Raw genomic sequence first — 22820 nt, forward strand, 5'->3', positions numbered from 1 at the left:
TGCTCCCAGTTATTAAGGAAGACTATCAGTAGACCCAAACAGACTGTGTTGGTGACTGTTTGCTAAACTGGATCCCAGAGATTGCTCTGATCGGGAGAGACAATAAATTCAGTTAAAAAGAACATGCCCTCATCACATTTCTTTGCATCACAAAACAATACAAAATGAAACCAGAAGTTTTAGTGACTAAAGCAGCAATAACCTCTGTACTGGTCATCCCCAGGCATTCTTACAGGTATGGTACAAGCCCATGTACAGTATTACCTATCTTCCTCTCCAGGAGTCTTGCACAACAGATACAGTCCTCCTAGGACAGTGATTTAAGACTTATTCAGAAAAGGGAAGGCACTTTTGTCAAGCAGCCAAAGAGCAGAGTTGGGATATTTGTATTCATCTCTTGGAGGAGATAAATAGAAATATTGCCACCACAAGTGGCCAGGGCGATTGGACTCTCCCCCCCAAAACCAGGTTATTCATTTACCACTTGCAGCATGGCGCACCTGGCCCATCAAAATTTGTAACATGCCAATCGCAGAGGTATCGCAGCCAGGGCTACCCCTCCTCCCTGTGCTGCTCACCACTTAACAGCTGAGCACAGAAACTCATCATCCCACCTCCTCACCAGATTGATCAGCAGCACAGGGAGGTGGGGAAGCTCCGAACAGGCTACTTCTGCAATTGGCGTATCATGAACGATGATGGGGTGTGTGCACCGTGCTGTAAGCACTAAGTGGACAGCCTGGTTCTGGGGGGGGGGGGAGATTCAAATTGGTCTGGCCACCTGTGGTGGCAATATTCATATTCGTCTCCACCAAGAGACAAATATGAATATCCCATCTCTAGTAGTAAGTCCATTTATAATAAATTGGTGCAAATAATGCAAAGGAGTAAAGACTGTATTATAGTAAACCAAGTGTTTTATTTGCAGCAACCCCACGAAAAAGCCGGGTTAAGATGCCTCTTCAAATCATGAGCTCTGTGGAAAAGAACAGTACTTTCTCCATACGTGATAAAAGAACAATGGAGTTTAGTTTTGAATCTGCATGTTCTGCAACCAGACCTCTTGGAAAAAATAATTCTGTAGAACAGGTAGCTATGTGTACACAATTCAGATATTTGGGAGCTTAGAAATTGATTGAAGCAGGCAAAGACTTGCCCATTTCCACATGATCTGGGTGAGAATAGTACATGGCGCTGGAGTACACCATGGCAAAAGCTGTTCTTTCTACTAGGAAGCAAGGGATAGAGGACGGCAATTCCATGTTCCCTTTTGGACTAAAAGTAGAAATCATTGATCCTTATTTTTGATCTTAATGAATCAGTGAAAAGATAGTGGTCTTAATCCACTTCTGGCATGGAAGGTCAGGGAAGGAGAGGAAGTCCCATTATGGTGGTAGATTCCCACTTGTTTGATTGAAAGAGATAAAGTTACCTTTTTTACTGAAAAGTCATCGAACTGGAAAATATGTTGCATCTGCTATCTATAATCAATTTATGAGCTCTGAGTACTATGTATATATTTTTGACTCTATCCATGTGCTTGGTGTGCTTCTTGGAATTTGTATTTAAGAATGAATGCACACCTATATTGAAACAGTGATGACTACATTATTTGAGTAGCCACCTCCTCAATTCTGCTAGCAGAGATTATGTCAGTTCCAGCAACCTTAGCTGTTACAGTGTTGCTGCATCAGCCTATTCCCACCAAACCTCTGTCTTGTCATGTGTTTCATTCATTATGCATTAGGCATGAATTCAAGAGCTTATAGTGTTCCTGCACCCTTCTTCAGGTACATCAGTTAACCAGTTGTAAAGAAATAATGAAAAGAACCACATTGTTCACCTGCATCTGGCATTGTAGAGATCATCCAGCAAACACACCACCTTCTGGTTGTTGTGGGTTTTCCGGGTGGTTTGGCCATGTTCTTAAGGTTGTTCTTCCTAATGTTTCACCAGTCTCTGTGGTCAGCATCTTCAGAGGACAGGAGTCAGAACTCTGTCTGTGCATCACCTTCTCTTCCTTCTGCAAATACATTTTGTTCCTAGATGTTTTGTTTTGTGGCAGTTGCAAATGTACTGAGCAGGAAGACAGTTGCCCAGCCCATAGACACATGCAGAGGTAGGATCGTTCAAGGAGAATAGAAACGAGCACCATCTTCCTGACTAAAGTGCTCAGATGTTTGAGGGAGTTCTTTTTTCTACAGACGCAGAATCTTATGTGTGTGGCTGCACAGATCATCGGGCACCCCAGTGCATGAAAACTGAATGTGTTTGTCTAATTGCTGAACAGATAGAAACCCAAAAGGTTATTATATCATTCTTTATGCACATGCTAATCTATGCAGACTTTCTCACAAAGGAATTTCTAGCAGTTCTGCAGCAAAGATCAAATAGAGGATGATGAAGAAAAAGAGTTTTATGTCACTGGACTTGTTCTTCCCTAGCATTTCTCTTTGTTCTCAGTGACCTTTCAGCTGTAACCATCTACAGTATTAACTGAAGCTTCATTTTCTTTTAAGGGCTGCTAAGGAAGAATAAACAACAAAGGATATTGTGCTCTCTTGATTATTCTCCCACATCTTTGTTTTACAGAGAATGTCTCAAATCTTGTTGCTTGGCATAGTAAACTTCACTAGAATAGACCCATTGAATCAGTGGGGATTTGATGAAACACTCTCCTTAAGTTCCATTGATTCAAGTGGACCTACTCTAATTGTGATTCATTGCACTAGAATAAGTTGCAACTAGTGTTAGCTCCATTTGAATCAGTGGAGTTTACAGAAGAGCTGACTCATCAAATCCCCATTGATTCAATGAGCCTACACTTCTGTGACTTACCATGCAAAGCAACAGGATTTTGATCACTAAGTTCTGAATGATCTTTTACTGGGTTACACTATATCCATTTTATATGTTCTACACTTGAAGATTATGTCTTGTTTGAACTGTACTTGCGTAAGTGGGATGTAAATAAATCAGTACGCATGCTAACTATAGTGATAATTTCTGATTTTGTTTATATATAGAAAACTGAAGGAGTCATTAATATTGTCCATAATGAAGAAGATGTAGACACTGGTGAAAAGGAAAAGTTAAGTGAGTAGCTCAATAAATTTCACAAAACGTGCTTTAAAATTGTTTCCATTTTTGTGTATAAAAATTTGACCAAGAGTAGTACTTAATTTTTATATTTTTTGTTTTCGTTAGATGAAGTAATAGATATTATCTTTGATTCTCGGCAAGAAGGCAGAAGTGACAAACAGTTGTAAGTACAGATAAATTAAGAGTAAATTGCAGCTACCAGTTGCAGTAAAATCTGGTACATTGTCATGATTTCAGATAAGGAGGGATTTTCCACATATACATTTAACAAAGACAGTAACAATTACTGTCTTCTATCTTGTGGTTTTATAAGCATTATTTCAACAGTGATTTTTAATACAATAATGGCAAGCCGATTTATCAGTTCTCTGAAAAAAAGAAAGATGATAAATGGCAGCCCAATATCCAGCACAATAACAGTTTGTTTAAAAATAAAGTATTATGTCAGTATTTGTAATTTTCTTTAAAATATTGTTAATCTTAGGGTCTATCTTTTAATAGGTAAACAAGTTTGGTAAATGTGTTAGCATAATTCGAGTACTGGTTACATGTTTTATTGAAATAGAATGAAAGCATTTCATATTTTGTGCGAAATAGATTGATAAAAATGTTTGTTGATTAAATAAGCTTGCTTTTTTTAAAGAATGCCAGACAGTGGTGTTACTGGAATTAAGATCCAGAAAAGACAGATGTGTTCAGTGCCTGAGAAGATAATATCAAATTGTAGCAAGCAGACTAGTAGTGCATCACGGAGCGCATTCTATCAAGGTTAGAAACTTGTATTTTATCTGTAAGGATTATCTGTGGCAAAATCCCATTTTTAACTTAAAATGTCTTTATTGCATTAGCTTCTAGCTTAAGTGATAGAGCTGCCAAGCAAAGAGCATTTTCTTCAATATTTGAAATGACTTCAGAGTTGAGAAACAAACAGCAATGTAGTGGAAAAAACATGAAGGAGCAGCAGAATGAGACCAACAAAATACCAACAAAAAATGTCACAAGAAACAGTGCAGAATCACAAAACAGGTTTAAGGATGTCGATGAGAAAACATCAAGAAGCAGCAAGATTGTTTCTACTAAACCTGAAATGCCTCTTAATGCTACCAGCATGAATTCTTTAGTAAATCTTAAACACTCAGAATTAGTTATTGAAAAAAATGATTATGATGATGGCTTTGAAGGTACTGTGACTAGCTGTGATTTATCTTCTGGGAAAAAAACTACTAAGAAAACTGATCGTGGGAAAAGTGAAAAGGTAAAGTAGGCTTAAATTTTATCATTACTTGCAAGGCTAAGTATACACGCATTGCATATTAGTACATTGTGATTTTATCAAGTAGCCTCTCTAGCATCCTTCATGTCTAAGCTTTATTAATTGATTAAAATTAATAAAAAATAGCATACTACCTCTAGTTTAAAAATGCAGTTTAGGCTGACATCCAGTGATCTCTGGGTGGGTGTCCCAAGCATTTCATGATTAAGATTGCACATACTTCAGGTGCTTTTCTTGTCATAAGAAGAAAATGGAGAGGGCTATTTATCCTTCCTTGTGTGAACAGAAAAAACAGTTTGAGGACAATGTAGATTAGGAAAATGTTAAGCACTCCTCCCGATATTACTGCTCAAATAAAGTTTAGAAACCTTCGTGGCTATGTTAAACTGAGGACATACCACTGAAATAATCCAGACATAATGTATTTTTTCTTTAAAGAAAAATAAAGTGCAGTTCATCAAGGTTAGGAACTTTTGTCTGTATAGATTAAATAAGTGTAAAATGAACTTTGAGTAAGGGAACAATTTTCTCACAAGAATTGCATCTGTTTTAGCCAAAAGAGTATTCTACCAACCAAGGTCACCTAAGAATACTGCTTTCCTCCTATAATGTATTGTTCCTTCAGTGGAGTCTTTGAAACCACTGGAGTCTAACTGCTAGGAAAACATACCCTGTTTCCCCTAAAATAAGATCTAACCTGAAAATAACCCCAGTCTGATTTTTCAGGATGCTCGTAATATAAGCCTCTACCCCAAAAATAAGTCTCAGTTAACTGTAACCTCGCCCTCCAGCATTGTGCAGCAACCAGAAGAAGATGACATGACTATATTTGAATAAATGTAAATTGTTGTACATGAAAAAAAAATAAAACATCACCTGAAAATAAGCCCTAATGTGTTTTTTGGAGCAAAATTAATATGACCCTGTCTTATTTTCGGGGAAACAGGGTACAATGTTCATGAACCTTCCAGTTTCTCAGGAAAAAATGTTTGCAATGCAATATCTGTGAGGAGGGGAAATGTTCTATTTTGGCTGGGATTAAAGCCTCACATTAGCCCATGTTAGAAAGCCTGAGGCTAGGTACTGTACAAGTTCTTATGAGGAGTTTGGACTGTAGAAAATATTACTCTTTTCCATGGTCTCCGGGACTCACAAAAATGGGAATATTTGTACTTCTACAGAGCAACCTCATTGTGAGTTACAAATGGCCACTCAGAGAACCACTGTTACGTGTTTTTATTAGATCTAGATTCTATGCCAAAGATGGAGAAGCTGTGGCCCTATATATGTTGGATTCCAACTCCCATCACCCCCAGTAAGCATAGCCAATTGTCAGATATGATACTATGTTGTCTAGAAGCCCCTATGTTCTCCATCCTGTCTATCCCTGACAAGGCTGTTGAGCCAGTACATAGACGAGGATTTCTACCATGACTTGGAAACCCTAGGGAAAAAGCTAGGGATAATGAACATGAGAGCGAGACTTCAGAAGAATACTGATTTTGAAGAACTAACGAGCCACTTGTTGGGTTGCTGGCTTAGTATTCCTTGTATAATTTTGGGTAAAGGCTGTCAGGGATCATGGCTGAAATCCTGGCCTACTGAAGTCAGTATTATACCTGCTTATATTCGCCATGTATTGTAACAGTTCTCTTAATGTTTCTCTAGATCAGTGGTGTCGAACTGTGGCCCTCCAGATGTTCTTGGCCTTCAACTCCCAGAAATCCTGGCCAGCAGAGGTGGTGGTGAAGGCTTCTGGGAGTTGAAGTCCAAGAACATCTGGAGGGCCACAGTTCGACACCACTGCTCTAGATCTTTCAGGAGGAGAAAATGTATTTTTCAGATGACATGGATTTTAGCAGAAATGTTGGATTTTCTGAATTATGCTGTAAAACATACGAAATTTCAGGCATTTGTATTTTAAGATATATGATAAATTGTTTCCAAAATCTTACAGGAAGCAGAATCAAAAGAAATAGTTGAAGCAGCAGAAATGTTAATAAATAACATCAGTGGAAGATACAAACAAAACAGTGGTGTGAAAAATACAAGAAAAATGTCTCAGACATTTTCTGAGAAGAGGTATTATATGTGTGTTTCCTTTTTATAATAGTTTTATTGCTTCAATTGTAGTGAAGTATTTCATACTTATGCATAACTTTAGGAATCAGAAGTGTAACATATAAAGTGGCTATTATGTGCTGCAAGACTTTAGATACATAGGATGTATCGTTTTGACTATTTTTACCTGCTGTTCCAACTAGCATTCAGAAGACTCATAAAATTAATCCAAAATACACATTTTAAAGCAAATCAAGAAGAAATAGTACATTTCAGCAATGGGCTGCATCCTTGTGAATGCTTTAAACTAGAGGTGTGGTATACTCTACCAAAATAAATGTTTGACATGAAAGGGAAATTTTCAGGGACTAAATACGTCTGTCTTTCTCATAACTGTTTGTCACTGTTCTTAGTAACTGCTTTTTGCTTCTTTTTTTGTTGGTTTATATACCATCCTGCTGGCAGTATGACCTAGTCAATTAGAAATCACTTTGCCAGTGTGGTGGTGTCTTGATGACACATAGCCAATCAAATTTGGATACACCATTATGTCACAAAACCAACTGCAGTGCTTCATGCTTTGATTGAGAAAGTGTTTTTCACCATGTTTTCAGCCATTATTGAATGTAAATACATAAAAGGGAAGGATAGTTTCCAGAGAAGAACTTTTTTTCTAGATTCTTCTTGGTTAAAATATTTCAACTATGGCAGTAAATGGGTTATGCCAGTTCTGAACTGATTGGTGAACCATGCTTATCTCTAAGTTATAGATGCTGTAGCTAGTCAGTCAAGCTCAACAATCGTGAGATCCCAAAGTTTTCTACTTTTAGAAGAGAAAAATAATAAATAGTCTTACAGATAAAAATTTATTGCAAGGTATTAATGATGAGTGGAATGAAGCTGATACTGTTATACTTATTGGCGAAAACACCTCCCCATAGGTAAAATACTTATTTAGGCCTGTAAACATTAAAATCAACCAGACATGACCCCAAAGATTTATTTAACTTGCAGATGATCTGGTCTGTTTTGTGATTACATAAGAGAAATCAAAGGAAAATAAATACATTTCAGAGAAAATGTAAAATCATTTACCAATGAAAGGCACAATGTGGAACAACATGTATTAAAACATAATAAAAAGTTGATTTTTATATACAAATCAAGCAATATGTTAAATTAAGTACAAATTTTCTTTACAAATTAGGTACAGGACATCTAAAAATTCAATACTGTCCCTAAGCTAAAAATGTTTGTTTGTTTGTTTGTTTGTTTGTTTGATTTATACCCCGCCTATCTGGTCTACTCAACCACTCTAGGTGGCTTCCAGTATAGGATAAAACAATAAAACACAAGAACATTACATAATCATTTGATACAGTTACAATAAAATAGAGTGAGAATAAAATAAGAAGGAATAGAAAAGAAATCAGGTATTGACTGGAGGGAAGGCCTGGATGTACAACCATGTTTTTAATTGGGTTTTAAAGATTCCCAGTGTAGGGGCCGCACGAATCTCTGAAGGGAGGTTGTTCCAGAGGTGAGGAGCCACCGCCGAGAAGGCCTGGTTTTGTGTCTTTTCCTTCCGGGCCTCTCTCAGTGTCAGGCTCCTCAGCCTCACTTCCTGACTCGCGTGGGTGATCCGGGTAGACCTTGGTGGGAGCAGGCGTTCCGCCAAATATCGAGGTCCTAAACCGTTTAGGGCCTTGTAAGTAAGCATTAAGACTTTGAAGTTGATGCGGAAACGAATGGGCAGCCAATGCAATGCGGCCAGAGTTGGAGAAATATGTTGGTATTTTCTCACTCCCGTGAGGAGTCTGGCCGCCGCATTCTGCACCACCTGGAGTTTCTGCATCAGCCTCAAAGGCAGCCCCACGTAAAGTGTGTTACAGTGGTCTAATCTTGAGATTACGAGCACATGCACCAAGGTAGTGAGTACCCCTGTGTCGAGATAGGGCCGCAGCCGGGTGATCTGCCAGAGGTGGAAAAAGGCGGTGCAGATTACCGACGTCACCTGCATTTCCGTGGTGAATGTCGGGTCCAAATGTATGCCCAGGCTGCAGACCCCACTCTTCGCGGCCAGGGTCACCCCCCCAAACATGAGTCACCCAAGCCGCCAACCACGGGGCCACCCACCCTCAGAACCTCCGTCTTGTCCAGATTCAGCCTCAGCCCATTTTCCTGCATCCATTTCAGTATGGCTCCCAGACAGCGCTGTAGGGACAGGACGGCATCGCCTGCAGTTGGTGAAAAAGGAGATGTAGAGCTGGGTGTCATCGGCCTATTGATGACACGAAGCCCCACACCCCCTGATGACCCCTCCCAGCGGCCTCATATAGATGTTAAACAGCATTGTGGAACCCCACAATTGAGACTCCACAGGGCTGAAACACTCTCCCCAAGCTGCACTCTCTGGGGACGGTCCCCCAAGAAGGAACAGAGCCAGGCGAGTGCCGAGCCACCGATTCCCAACTCGGAGAGCCTCCCCAGGAGGATACCATGGTCGACGGTATCAAAGGCCGCCGAGTTGTCAAGGAGGACCAACAGAGACATTTTACCCCTGTCAACCTCCCTCAACAGGTCATCATACAGGGCGACCAATGGCATCTCTGTACTGTGGCACGTCCTGAAGCCTGACTGAAATGGATCCAGGGCATCTGTTTCATCCAAGTGAGCCTGAAGCTGATCAGCCACCACCCTCTCGACCACTTTGCTCATTAAAGAAACATTGGCGACGGGCCTATAATTGCCAATTATAGTTGAGTCTGTTTCATAAAATCTTTCCTCTGTCTATCCACCCGGCCTGCCATTTTGTTCTTGTTATGTGCTGTCAAATTGCTTCCAATCCTTGGTATTCTTTGAGCAGTTTTCAAAATGTGCTATCATTAACAGCCCTGCAATCCCAACACTATAGCTTCCTTTACTGAATCAATCCATCTCATATTTGGCCTTCTTCTATTCCTGTTACATTCAGCTTTTCTTAACATTATAGTCTTTTCTAGCATTATGCCTGCTTTTTAACTCTCCTAAATTTGGATTTCCAGTAATCAAAGTACAGTGGTGCCTCGCACAGCGAGGTTAATCCGTCCCGGTGCCTCGCTGAGCGGGACAGAAAAGCCAATTGGAACGCATTAAACAGTGTTTAATGCGTTCCAATCGGCTGCTGTACTCACCGTTCAGCGATGCTTCTCCGATGGCCGGCAGCCATTTTCGCGCCCTCCCCTCGCTGAACGAGGGCGCGAAAATGGCTGCAATCAGCTGTCTGGCGGGTCCAAAATGGCCTCCGGAACAGCCGAAACAGCCGGCCGCAGCATTTTCGCGCCCTTGGTAAGCTGCGGAACAGCTGATCGGCGGGTCGCAAAGCGAAGGTCGGTAAGCGAACCTTCGCTCTGAGATTTTCGCCCATTGGGGGCATCACTCTGCGATCACATTAGCGATCGCAAAAGCGTCACCGTAGAGCGAATTCATCGCTCTACGGGGCGCTCGTTGTGCAAGGCACCACTGTATCAAGCAATGCAAAATTTTCTGTACATTTGAGGATGAGGGAATTTTCCTGCCGTGAGACAGTGAGATGTGATTTATTCTGTGCCTTTTGCACCATTATTGTCCTCACAATAGGACTTACTTTGCAAATAATATTGTTAGTAGTACTTTGCTGATCTTGCATAAATGGCAACTATATTCATTTTACAAAATATAGTAGTCTAGAATAGTTTCTTTACAAATGAAGATGGTTGATATACATTTATATATTTTGTCTTGTAGCACATCTTTTAAAAAATCTGGCTTCAGTGTTAGTAAGGTACGTTTGTCAGTATAAGGACATGTATTTAAATATATATATGTTTGAATAAAATAGATTCCTATAAATTGATTTATCACTAGGTCAACCACTGATTAATAATTAGATACTTAAAAGTCCTAGTTAATCAGAAGTACTAACAGCGGCCACCTTCCTGACTTCAATTCTGAAAAGAGATGGGGCAGGTCGTACAGACAGGCAATCCCAGTAGGGAATGCACCAGTAGAACAAAGGTACAAAATAACACAACCCTCCTGGTGATGGGGAAATGTTCCACAGTTACATTGCTGGCCAAGAAAACGTCTCTATCTTGATTGTGTGTCATGTGATCAGGCAAAAAAGTGACAAACTAGCACTTCCCTCATGTGACCAGGGCCTTATTTGGCAGCCTAATTGAAAGCTTCCAACAGGAAGCTCTCACAATGGAAATGAATCTCCACTGAGAAAGGCCATTTAGCTAAAATCTTCCCACAGAACCATGTCTCGCAAGGGAACAAAAAGTATGGAAAGGATTTTGTCATTGTTCTTAGAGAGCATTAATGTTGTGCAGATGGCAGAAAAATATAGATAAGACCAACACAGACTTGGACAACTGGTTTTATTGCTGCTGGTTGTTCTGTTTTGGAACAGATCAAGTTTTCATTTGGAACCAAAAATTTCTGATGGTCAGGAGTGCCTTTAACCTGAGGTTCATGTCCTAATAGTGCCTGTTTCTGAGAAGATTTAACCTGGTCAAATTACAGCCAGTTTGCAATGTACAATATATGATGCTGCATTTGGAAAGCTTTTGGATGTTTCATTTTGCCCAGAATATTGTTCTGTGGTTTTGAATTTCTGTTAAAATTCCTTTTGCTACGCAGTAAAAGGACAGAGACTTACAGGGGAAAATAGCTACAAATTCACCAGAAAGTCTGCCCCATCTCAGTAACTGGCACTTAAGACCTCAGTGATTCACACTGAGGTATTTGCAGGAGAAAGGATAAGAATGTTTCATTACTTGCAGTTGTGAACAGTTCAATAGCAAACTCACAACAAACACTGACTACTTCCAACTGACTAAAAGGAGGGAAAAGGAAATACTCTGCAGAAAAGCATGGCTCTCTTTTAATTCAGAGGTGAGAAGGAACATCTGGTTAATGCTGGATAGATTGACAGTCACCCCAGTCAGAAAGATGCCTCACAGCTACACCCACTATAGGCAGCATGCTGGTTATAATAACTCCAACAAATACAACTGCAAGAATAATTGTGTACTGGCTCAAGGGATCACGTTGCATCAGTCCTGCAACATCTGCACCAGTTGTGAATCTAATTTCAGGCACATTTTTTTCTTCTGATGATTTTCTTTAAAATCTTACATGTTGAAGTCAAGGAAGCCTGAGACTCCTACTTCATTCCATAACATCCTTCCTTCTCACTAAGATTAGAAAGTAACACCTTTTTCTATGTCCTATGTAGGATGGAAATATGTTTGATTTCAGTAACAATATTATGGCTTGGTTTACCCCATATTATTGTTGTTACAAAACTGTAGTATTTAAATATTACAAGCCACTTTGAATAGTGTTTTAAAAAGAACGTTCGCTACTAGTTGGGCAGGATCCAAATGTAAATAAATGAATAAATAAACAACATATTGTGACCTGAAAGAAGATTATGTATTGGTAGAAGAGTCTGAGAGTTAAAGATCTGTGTTTCTTATTTTTTAACATCTAGAAAAAAAGTCTGAACAGAAGTTATGGAAATTTGGAAACTACTACACTCCTTAATGTAACTGCTAAGCATCTTACGTGAGTAAACATTAATTTCATCCAAGCTGAATCATATTCCAGTTATTAAAAGAACTTTTACACAAGTTTCTCTCTTTTAATAGGAATGATGTCTACAACTTTAACCTAAGTGGATTTGATGAACCTACGATAAAGCTTGGAGTAAGATTATAATTGAAACAAATAATATGGAAATAATTATAAACAGATACCTTTAATTATACAATCACTTTTATGGTCAACACTGTTGCGGTGTGTAGCAGCTAGTCTCAGGCAGTTGATTTGCGGGTACCATTGTATAGTAAAGAGTAGACTATGGTCATATAATTCATTATTACATTATTGCCACCATATGATATGCCAGTGTTCTTCTGATACTACCCCAATTTTCAAGAGTGTACTTCTTCACAGATAGAACCTGTATGAAAGCAGGATCCTTCCCTTCAGTCATGTCGTTCTCCATATGGAGGAAACAATAATAAAGAGGATAAGTATTAGGAGTGCTCTCTACACATGTTGCCAGCAATTAGATATGTAACAACTGAATAGGGCTTTGATATTTACTAAGAGAATGGTAGAACAAATTATCAGAAGGAGAAGTGTAATGGTGGTGGCTTTTTTATATATGTATTTGCATTTTAGGTACAAGAATTTCATCTCACTAAATTGGAGGCTGATGCAGATTTTTCAATGAAGATGTAAGCATATTTATTTTCCTTCAGTGGAAAGACCATTAGGCCCAAACTGAATATAATGTTATCTGATAATAGTAAGATTATAAATTTGGCCTGGCATGTTGGAAGGTAAAATGTTAACACTTGGAGAGGCCATTCATTAGTTGGACTGGTAAAAATGGCAGACAAAAAAACCACATTCAGCCAAATGGAGAATGTATTTAAGAGGCATGCCTGCCCAGTATGATGTAGTGGACAGAGTGACTGACTTAGATCCCTGCTTGGGCATAGATACTCAAGTGGGGAGGGATAGAAATGGGTAAAGCCACTTTTTAAATATCTCAGGTATCTGGAAAGCTCTGTTAGAGTTGCTGGAGGTGGGTTCTGACTTGATGGCATAACATAATGTAATTGTTACCCTGAGGTATCTCTTATCCCTTTTAGGAATCATGAAACTGAAGGAAAAAGTTTAAACCAAAAGAAGCAAAATAATAAGGTACTTTAAAAGAGAGAATGTCTTATTTTTAAAAAGTAGTAAGTAAATATTTAAAGCTATTTTATGAAAGCACACTGTTAAAGTTAGAAAAAAAATCCTTAACTAAAGAGCATAATCTGTTAATCTACTCTCAGGCAGTTTCACCAAGTTTGCTTTCAGATGCCAGGTTCCTAGCACCAACAATCAAAGGTCCATTTTTTGCACCTTCTTTTCCAATCTTTTAAATAATATGAAAGATTAATTGGGAAAATAAATAGCAGGCAACATCATCTGGATGTGGATGAATGAGGAAAGGTGACTACAAAATACAAGCCTCATCTAAATTCAAGTTTATTTTGCAAATGGTTTACACAGTTTTCTTGTACATGCTCTTGAAATGTGAGAAACTCACTGCTTTTATTTTTCTTTCTATGTCTCTGTGTTACATAGACACAACATACAATTCACAATCTATTTCTGGCTCTAATCCTGAAGTGTACAATATGGTGGATTATTGGTTTTCAGTAATTTCAGTAGGCCCTGTTAGGGTCTCAGTCATATAACTAATTGAGCTGTACTGGTTCCTTCAAACTTAATGGCAAATGAATGTTTAATTAGTATTTTCTTGTTTTATAGAACAGAAGGAATAAAAGCAAGAAGCATCTTTTTAGTGACACAGACACAGAATGTAGAGGTGATGACACTAAGACAGATATTAGCTGGCTAAGAGAATCCAATAGAAAGCCTAAACCTCAACTGGTTGACTACAGCAGAATCAGAAAGCAGAAGAAATCTGAAACACTGGAAGCAAGTAGGAAAGGTGTTTATTGTATTATAAAGTTGGAAAACATTATTTTACCCTTATTTATTTGTAAAGGTGCAAAGAAATATGCAAAGAAAAATGCAGGTTGCATAATATTAAATGTCTCAATAGCCTTGATAGATCACCAGGGGTAGACTGGGCATCTATAGTGCTATTCCATGCTACAGAGATTCAGTCTATCAAAATCCTAATCAGAATATGCTCGCTAACATGGAAAACAAAAAAGTGGATAGCAAATTGGAAGCATTCAGCATACATTCCAATCTGAAAGAAAGAACATACAAAAAAAATTCAGTAACTGTTGGGTTATTGGGTTAATTTCCAGTGCAAACACGTTTTCTTGTTCACCTATCGTACACACACAAAAAAATTATACAGGAATAACACTCTTTTATGGCAAGGCTTAAAATTTGCCACATAGGAGGCACAAAATTAATTTTCATTTGACTGTTTGGGAAGATGTTTGCTTGTTTAACTATTTCCTACTGCTCTTCTTCATTGGATAAAAACAGGATTGGGTTGTACTAGTTAAAACAGAACTGGACTATCTCAGTGGTTTGCTACTGGGGGAATCTGAACAATAGTGTAGGCCTTAGGTTTCCTGGATTTTTTTTCTGCATCCCTAGTGGGTCACTTCGTTCTTTCAAGATCTCCTAGGGATGTCTGTTTCTGTTTTTCACTCTTACCTATTCCTGTCTTTTTCTGCTCACTGTCTGGCCAGAAAGCTCCCATTAGGGACAGGATAACAGTTTTTGCAGTTCTGCAGGTTCTAAAAAGTTTAAGCAATGTTTTATTCTGGACTACTGTCATGCTCATGATATTAAAAAGCCTTAAGCTCTGACTTCAGAAACAGGAACATAGGAGCTAATAAATTTCTGATTGACTTCCCATCACTATGACAGAAGAGGCTGCAGGACAGCAGGTCTGCTTAAGGCCTGATTATGCCTTACTGTGTTTGGAATTTACATTGATGAAGCATTTTAGGAAATAGAAGTATCACAAAAATGCTTCCAGCCCTTCTAGCTTGAAAATTCAGTTCTGTCATGTTTAAAATCAATAAACCTGAACCAGAACAAACTGTTAAGCAGGAGGAATAGATTCACTCACCACAAATCATTGTCACATCATGATTTCACATAAATATATCTGTATTTATTAATGTGATCTGGTGTATGTTTTTTGAAGTGTCTCTATAAAAAGAGTAACAAGATTTAAATATTTGTATTGTCACATTTATTTATTTATTCATTTATTCATTCATTTATTCATTCATTCATTCATTCATTCATTCATTTATTTATTTATTTATTTATTTATTTATTTATTTATTTATTTAGATAAAAGCTCTATGTCACCACCCATGAAGGAAAGGTTTAAAAAAATGGAATCTATAACTAATAAGGTATAGTAAGACTTTGAAATGTTAAAAACAATAAGGCTAAATCTGATCACACAAAATATGATCCAGATAAACTTGTTATTTAGACAATTTCATTTAGTCAGCTATTTAATATTGGGAGTTGCTTTTTAAAAAGCATATTCCCCAAACTTTGGATTGATGTAAACCTAACTGTAGAGTTCTTGACTATCATTTTGATTGATTGTCCCTTTCTTTGGTGTAGCAATCTCATGTGGAAAGTCAAATATAGCTTCACTGAAAGCTCTCTTTGGCAAACTCCTAAGGCTCACTTTGGATTTATTAAGAAAATTCCCAGTATGTGGTGAGAATCTAGTGCATATAGATTATCTGATGCCAAACATTGCATTTGATTTACACAAGCAGAACTGTTTCTAGGAATCAGGTGTTTAATTCATCCCCGTGCTTTATTTTGTAAATTGCTATGTGTATTCTATAGGAGGCCAGAAGGTAAGGATATATTTAATAAATAGAAAAGTCTTCATTAATATATTGACACAGTGCTTACAGTTTGTACAGTATGTCTGCATTTTTCTTCCCTGAAGACTCATGTTTCTAAAAAACGAAGTGACAATGATATTGAGAAAATCATACAACCAACCAGATCAAAACGACCCAGAAGAGCAGCACAAGCAAAAAAATGTTATAAAGAACTCTCCAACTCAGAGACTGAGAGTGAAAAAGAAGAAGAACCTTTAGAAGACTTCATTAAGAAAAATATGGTAAAAGAGCATTTAAACAGTACTTTACTGTAATATTATAAAAATATAGATTCTATTCAGGTTTGCAATTTAAATATTGATGAATGAATTTCTGCCTCCACTTTACCATGAGCCTGATGGTAAAAGGTTTACTAAGCTAGAATAATAATGGACAAAATCCTCTTTGCGTACTTACAGCACCATAAACAGATCCAGGTGCCAGAAATAATCAATAATGAATTGAAAGTTTCCTAAGTCCACCCTTTTTCAGGAGATTTGAGGGAGGGGCCAGAGGGAGCTTGCAGTAGTCAGAAATTGCTGTGAAATCACCATTGTCAGGATTGGGACACATGCACACACACACACACACGCACACACACACATGCACACACGTGCAAAAGGGAGTACTTGGGAGCCTCAGGACTAGAAAGATATGTGGAAGCTATGTGTGTAATAGAAAACTTTCAATTTGTTTTCATTGATTATATCCAGCTTCCAACTCTAGTTTACACCACTGTAACTACATGAACACGATTTTACCTATTGTATATCTAATGTAAAACTGAGTTTCTTAGCAAATAATTACAAAATTTGCAAATCTTAGCTATTGTTAGCTATAATATAAATTAGTATTACACTGAGAAATACAGTCTGTGTCTAAACTCAGTGTTATAAATGAAAACTGTATCCAGACTGTTAACACCCTCTGTTCTTCATTTCTCTGTAGTCAAGATCCTATCAGAAAAGCCTGCAAGCATAATGAAAACAGCATAAGTATTAGACATGAATTGCCTAAAGGAATTGGTTTGAATCATTACCTGTTTAGCATGAAGTTGCATGACTCAGCGCACAACAGCTAATGTCTATGGCAGTTTCTTAATCTGAGGCAATTTGTCTCCAAGGGTTATGCCATGTGCATTACACCAACATGTAATCCCAATAGGATTTTAACCTGTGACTCATACAAGTGAAGAGAGCTATAGGATGCTGTGCAATGAGAAGGCCATATATAGCGAAGAATATTTACAGTGTCATCAACAGTAACCTGCTAGTGGGGGACTCAGAAAAGAGGCATTCCGAGGCCTCATTGAGGGAGAGAAAGACCATGAATTCATAGAGTCCAAAGCTACCTCCAGTTTCATTTTCCCAAAATGGAGCTAGAGCTACATCAACTTTGGAGCTGACATAATAAATTGCCTCAGTTAGGGGTATGTGGGGGAAGATAAGTTAATATAAATAAAAACAACATCAGGTCCACTAACTTGAGAGTGATGTTGAAATCCGTCTTACTTTTGAGTGTTCCTCCCCACAACTTCTATGGGTTGGTCTGAGGTCCAGGACTCCCACTCAGTCCAGTGACCGTACATTTTTGAGAAACTGACTGTGCTGCAAAGCTGTGAGGTCTGCCTTGCGTGGTCTTATTCCTCAGATACCTAACTTCCCAACAGTTTGCCAGTAAGAAGATTTATTGGCTTTTAAAACCTGATTGTGCAGAGAAAGGAAGAGCACAGGGATGGGTCTTCTGCCTTCTTCCCCAGCAAGATCATGCTCTGGACGTTCCAACAAATAACTGTTTTGTAAGAACCTGAAAGCACGGGGGAGGAGTGGTATGGAGAGGCACCCCTGTGCATCCTCATCCCTATCCAGTAGTAGGTTAGCAACACTTGTCACCTATATTAGATCTTGTATGTGGCCCATGCATATTAGAGGTGGGAAATGTGTGGTCCTCCAGATGTTGGTCTGTCATTTCCATCAGCTGAATGAGGGATGATGAGAGCTCCAATCCAGCATATGGAGGGACACACATTCTGCATTGCTAATCTATGTGGATGGACAAGTACAGGTATAAAAGTTCAGGGGATCTTCATTACATGTAAAAAGCACAAGACTTTTGTAATTCCAGCAGAAGAGAAGAATGCAATAAAAAAAGAAAAATGTATGCAGATTAGTACAGGAGAATGCAGATTAGTATAGGAGAGTGAAGGACAAAGTGGAATGCACCAGGATAAGCTTACGCCAACCATAATAAAAATGGCCGTTGTAACCCTAGTCATGTTGGACTCCCACAACAACAACGTCAAGTTAAATTACCATTATAACTGTGTGTTTTGCTTCTAATATAAAATGTCCAGTTAATGTCCATTAATGGTGTCTGATAGGTGTTTTTATTTCCAGACAGAACATAAACCTGTAAAACATAACACTGTTAATCAGCCAAAGATACAACAGCATATGAGTTTGACTGAGACAAAGAAAGAAAAAATGGTAAAACAACCAAAACGGGTAGTTAAATCAAGAGGTTGTGAACCACAAACCCAGACAGAGTTATCACCGCCATCTTCATTTGAGAGTCCAGTTTATCTTGAGAAAATGAGGTGTAAGTTTTATGTTTGAGCTGTACTTCTAATTTTAGATAATGTTTAGTAAACAAAATAACTAAAATTAACATCTTTATAGGTTTTTACATTTATAAACTTGCACTACTTAGTATTTTTGCGATAACCAGTATTAAATCCCACGAGAGCACTGTAGCAACTTCATTGGCTTGCTGCTATACAGATCCAGTGCTACCTTTCTAATGGGGCTGGGTACCAATAGGCCAGAACCAGCAGGAAAAACATTCAATCAGTGAACTAGTTAGCAGGAAGTGACACTTCCCAGAGTTCTTTTCTTGATGTAGAGAAAATAGCTTGGTGTTCTTCTAGTATCAGTCTTGCCTATGAGTTCAGAAGATAGCAGAACTATTTTTTTTGTAAGTTACTTGGTGGTGATGGTGGGTGACACTGGGTGAAACCCTGTTGGCATAACTTATGTTGGGTAAGGTTGATGATGTTATTCAGCAGTGGCAATTTTTATAAATCAAATGTTCCCCCCTTCAGCCCAAAGTTCGCAATCCTGTTCATTATGAGAAACCTATGGGAGCTGTGGGACAGGAGTTTTTAATTACTAAAAATCGTTGCGGCTGGTAAAATCATCACCGTCCTGTGAGAAAGGCAAGATTACTCATAAACATGTTTGAACTTGCTTATGGTTTCAAATGGTAGGTTGCAGAGCAAATGTGAAATGTCATAGAAGTCCTCCCCCTACATCAGAAGGTAGGGTTCCATGAACATGCTAAACTGCAGCTGATACATAACAGAAGCATGTACTTTCTGCCCTTTTAGCAGAGTGGGGAACACAAGCCTGTGACATATATAGGCTCATAGTTATAATGCTGAACCATTCTTGAGTGTTACATCAAATTATAGCCAATATTTTAAATTAAATCTTTCTTATTTAGGTTGTGAGAAATATGCAGAGGAAGAATCTATGGAAGAGCATACATCATTGAGAGTATCATCTTCATCACCTTGCCTTCAGGAGTTAACACCTGAAAATGTGGAATCTTCAGGCAACAAAACCTTTTCTGGTTTAGGGAAAATTAATGGAGAGAGTATTCAATTAAAGCAGCTCCCTGAAAAAGGCAGAAAGCTGGTGTTTGAAACTGAAGAGTTGCCTCCTGTTCTAAGTCCAGTCTCCTTGGTACACTTTTACAATATGTATTTTAAACAATTATTTCCACTGCAACTTTTTAATTTTTGCATTAAAACTCAATTCTTTTGAGATGTAGAAATCACACACGTGCATGTTTGCTTGGAAGTAACTCCCATTGGCTTCAGTGGCTCTTTCTGCCAAAAAATTATGCCTACATTCCTAGTAACCTGGCAAAAACTGTGTGTCTAAAGATGTCAGATCACAGATCACAGCATTCCTCACTGCAGACTGTGCTGGCTAGAGCTTCAATTAAGGGTTACCCTCTAGCAACATCTGGGGTGCTATATTTTGGTCATCCTGCTCTACACAATTTCTCAGAAATGATAGTGCTATAATTTTTCCCAGTTGAATTTACAACACAGGCCTCTGAGTTCAATGAGGCTTACACCCCACTAGTTTAAGACTATGACCCCACAGTTTAAGTGTTCAAATCAAATCAAAGTGTGCTGCTTATATACAGCCCCATAGCACTTAAAGCACTCTCTGGGTGGTTTATTATGCAGGCTACACACACACACACACCCCGGAGCTGGCTACTCATTTTACCAACCTTGGAAGGATAGAAGGCTGAGTCAACCTTGAGCCAGCTACCTGGGATTGAACCCCAGGTTGTGAGCACAGTTTTGGCTGCAGTACAGCAGTTTAACCACTGCACCACAAGGTTCAGTCGTTCCTATGTTTACTCACAAGTAAACTCCACTCAGTTGAGTAGATGTATCCCAGGTAAATATGCATAGAACTGCAGCCTCAGAAATCTATAGAATCACTTTATCTGGCAGTATATGCATGTATATTTATCCTTCTAGTCATTTTACTGATGTTTTCTTTCTTTATATAGACCAACCTTAGTCCTTTTACTACGAGAAAAAAAGTTCCCAGTGTCCAAAATGAAGAGGTTTCCAAACTTCAGGAGAAAATATATTATCCCAGTGAAGCAGGGAGCATAAAAATTTGCTCTTTAAGCAGATCATCTGATATAGAACAGAAAGATTTTTTGGGAGGTCTGGTGAAAAAACCAAGAGAGGTACATGTTAGCTGAGACCATTTTAGCCTTTTTGAAAGAATACTTTCAAATAATATAGGCTTGCAGTTATTGAGGTTTGGTAAAAAAAAAATGTTGTTGCTAATGTTATGTTGCTCTGATTTTTGAGAATATATACCATAACTCCAAATTTTAAATACAGTACATAATTGTTTTCAGAGTTCTTATTTCCTTTTAGAAATAGCTAACCCAAACAAGTGGATGCAGATTCTGATTAGTAAAGGTAAAGCTTCCCCTTGACATTTAGTCCAGTCGTGTCTGACACTAGGGGGCAGCGCTCATCCCTGTTTCCAAGCTGTAGAACCAGTGTTTGTCCGAAGACAGTTTCCATGGTCACGTGGCCAGCACGACTAGCCACGGAACACCATTACCTTCCCACCATGGTGGTACCTATTTATCTACTCGCATTTGCATGCATTCAAACTGCTAGGTTGGGCAGGAGCTGGGACAAACGACGGGAGCTCACTCCGTCGCATGGATTCGATCTTACGACTGCTGGTCTTCCAACCTTGCAGCACAGAGGCTTCTGCATTTTAACCCGCAGTGCCACCACATCCTGATTACTGTGATACAAAGACCACTATAGAGAAGCACTGAAACTTCTTTTCAGTTGTGCTAAACTGTTAGAATTTTGCATACTTTGAACTGTATAAGCACAGCATAGTTTTTTAAAAATATATGTCAGACATTCCATATCAAGTGTAGGCTGAAATTCTAAACACAATTCCATTTCTATTTTTCTGATCAATTAAATGGGTCATGCAGTAATCTGCTTCATTCTAGTTTCTAGTAATCTTCTAAATTGGTAATTTTCTAAACATTAAGTATGGTTAATATTATTTAACTATTTTTAGGAATCTATATCTCCATCTCAGTTATCCACACCTAATAGGAACAGAGAAGAATTGTGCCATAGAGAATCTTTAGCTTACATACATGAATCTGGTATGTAAATTTCACTCGATAACAAATGATTAAATGCAATAGAGCCTCAATTAACTATATATAACAAAAAATTATCTTAAGTTTTATGTCTTCCGCTTTATATTATTTGAAACTTTGGGGGAACTATTACACTATCTGTGGATGCTCCTTCTTGTAAAAAAAAGCATCTCATACTGGGGTTTTCTGTCCTTTGCCACATGATGCAAGCTATAAGTTCACTCTCCTGTAGAATTTTTCTACACCAAGAACCTGCAGAAAACAAAATGTGCTGCTTATATACTTCCCCAATGTGCTTAAGGCTCTCTCTGGAGAGGGCATTTAATCATGCAGCCTCCCCCCATGAGTTGGGTTCTCAAATTACCAATCTCAGAAGGATGGAAGGCTGTCAGCCTTGAGCCAGGTACTTAAGATCAAACTCAGGTCATGAGCAGAGCCTTCAACTACAGTACAGCAGTTTAACCACTGCACCACAAGTGCACTTTTCTTGCTCTTATATGTACAGTTTTGCAAGTCCTCTGGGGATTTATTTGTGCATAATGAGTCATTTCCATGTTTTGTTGCTGTGACTTATAATATTCCTTTAAATATTATCTTATTAAAGGACCTACAATACATACGGATTTTAAACGGTTGTACCGGGCAGACATGGAAAGTGATTCTGATGAAGAAGAAATCAGAAGAGAAGAAACAAAAACAAAGCTGCTTCCTAGAAAGTTGTTTAAAACAGATGATAACACTTCTAAAGGTAGGCTGGAGGTAAAGTTGCTGTCAAAAAGGCAGAAGTTGGGAATGGTGCAAGAAGCCCCAGTGCATTCCTGTTGCACATAGACTCCTTTACCTTAATACGCCCATCTCTGTTATTTCCCCTTCTGTACTAAAGGCATTTACCTGGCTGAATAGCTCAGTGTGTTAAGTGTCTGACTGCAGAGCCAAAGTTGGAAGTTCCATTTCCTACTGTGCATCCTGTAAGAGCCAGCCTGTGTAGCCTTGGGCAAGCTGCATTGTCCCAGGATGCTCCAAGAAGAAGGGAATGGTGAACCACTTCTGAGAATTCTCTACCTAGAAAACTCTGAAATGGGTCACTATAAATAAGAATTGACTTGATGGCACACAATGGTAATTAATTAAATTTAAGACAGTTAAGTTAAATAGTGTGGGCTGTAGCCTACAGAATGGTTATATAATTTCAAGGAGGCTCTGAC

General features: G+C 38.5%; 1 protein-coding gene across 1 annotated transcript in view; it reads left to right on the forward strand.

Annotated features, from left to right (window-relative positions):
* SYCP2 (synaptonemal complex protein 2) overlaps nt 1-22820 on the forward strand; it is a 55990-nt gene that overhangs the window by 23641 nt on the left and 9529 nt on the right. The window contains exons 17-35 of the mRNA XM_078392126.1: nt 929-1089; nt 3027-3096; nt 3208-3265; nt 3746-3870; nt 3951-4357; nt 6333-6457; nt 10202-10238; nt 11955-12028; nt 12112-12169; nt 12650-12705; nt 13126-13177; nt 13793-13967; nt 15317-15381; nt 15942-16118; nt 18273-18474; nt 19378-19619; nt 20470-20655; nt 21528-21618; nt 22220-22363. Coding sequence (XP_078248252.1) covers nt 929-1089; nt 3027-3096; nt 3208-3265; nt 3746-3870; nt 3951-4357; nt 6333-6457; nt 10202-10238; nt 11955-12028; nt 12112-12169; nt 12650-12705; nt 13126-13177; nt 13793-13967; nt 15317-15381; nt 15942-16118; nt 18273-18474; nt 19378-19619; nt 20470-20655; nt 21528-21618; nt 22220-22363 — 2505 coding nt within the window. The remainder of the gene's footprint in view (nt 1-928; nt 1090-3026; nt 3097-3207; nt 3266-3745; nt 3871-3950; nt 4358-6332; nt 6458-10201; nt 10239-11954; nt 12029-12111; nt 12170-12649; nt 12706-13125; nt 13178-13792; nt 13968-15316; nt 15382-15941; nt 16119-18272; nt 18475-19377; nt 19620-20469; nt 20656-21527; nt 21619-22219; nt 22364-22820) is intronic.

Source organism: Pogona vitticeps, chromosome 4 (genome assembly GCF_051106095.1).
Source record: "Pogona vitticeps strain Pit_001003342236 chromosome 4, PviZW2.1, whole genome shotgun sequence".
NCBI classification, from domain to species: Eukaryota; Metazoa; Chordata; class Lepidosauria; order Squamata; family Agamidae; genus Pogona; species Pogona vitticeps.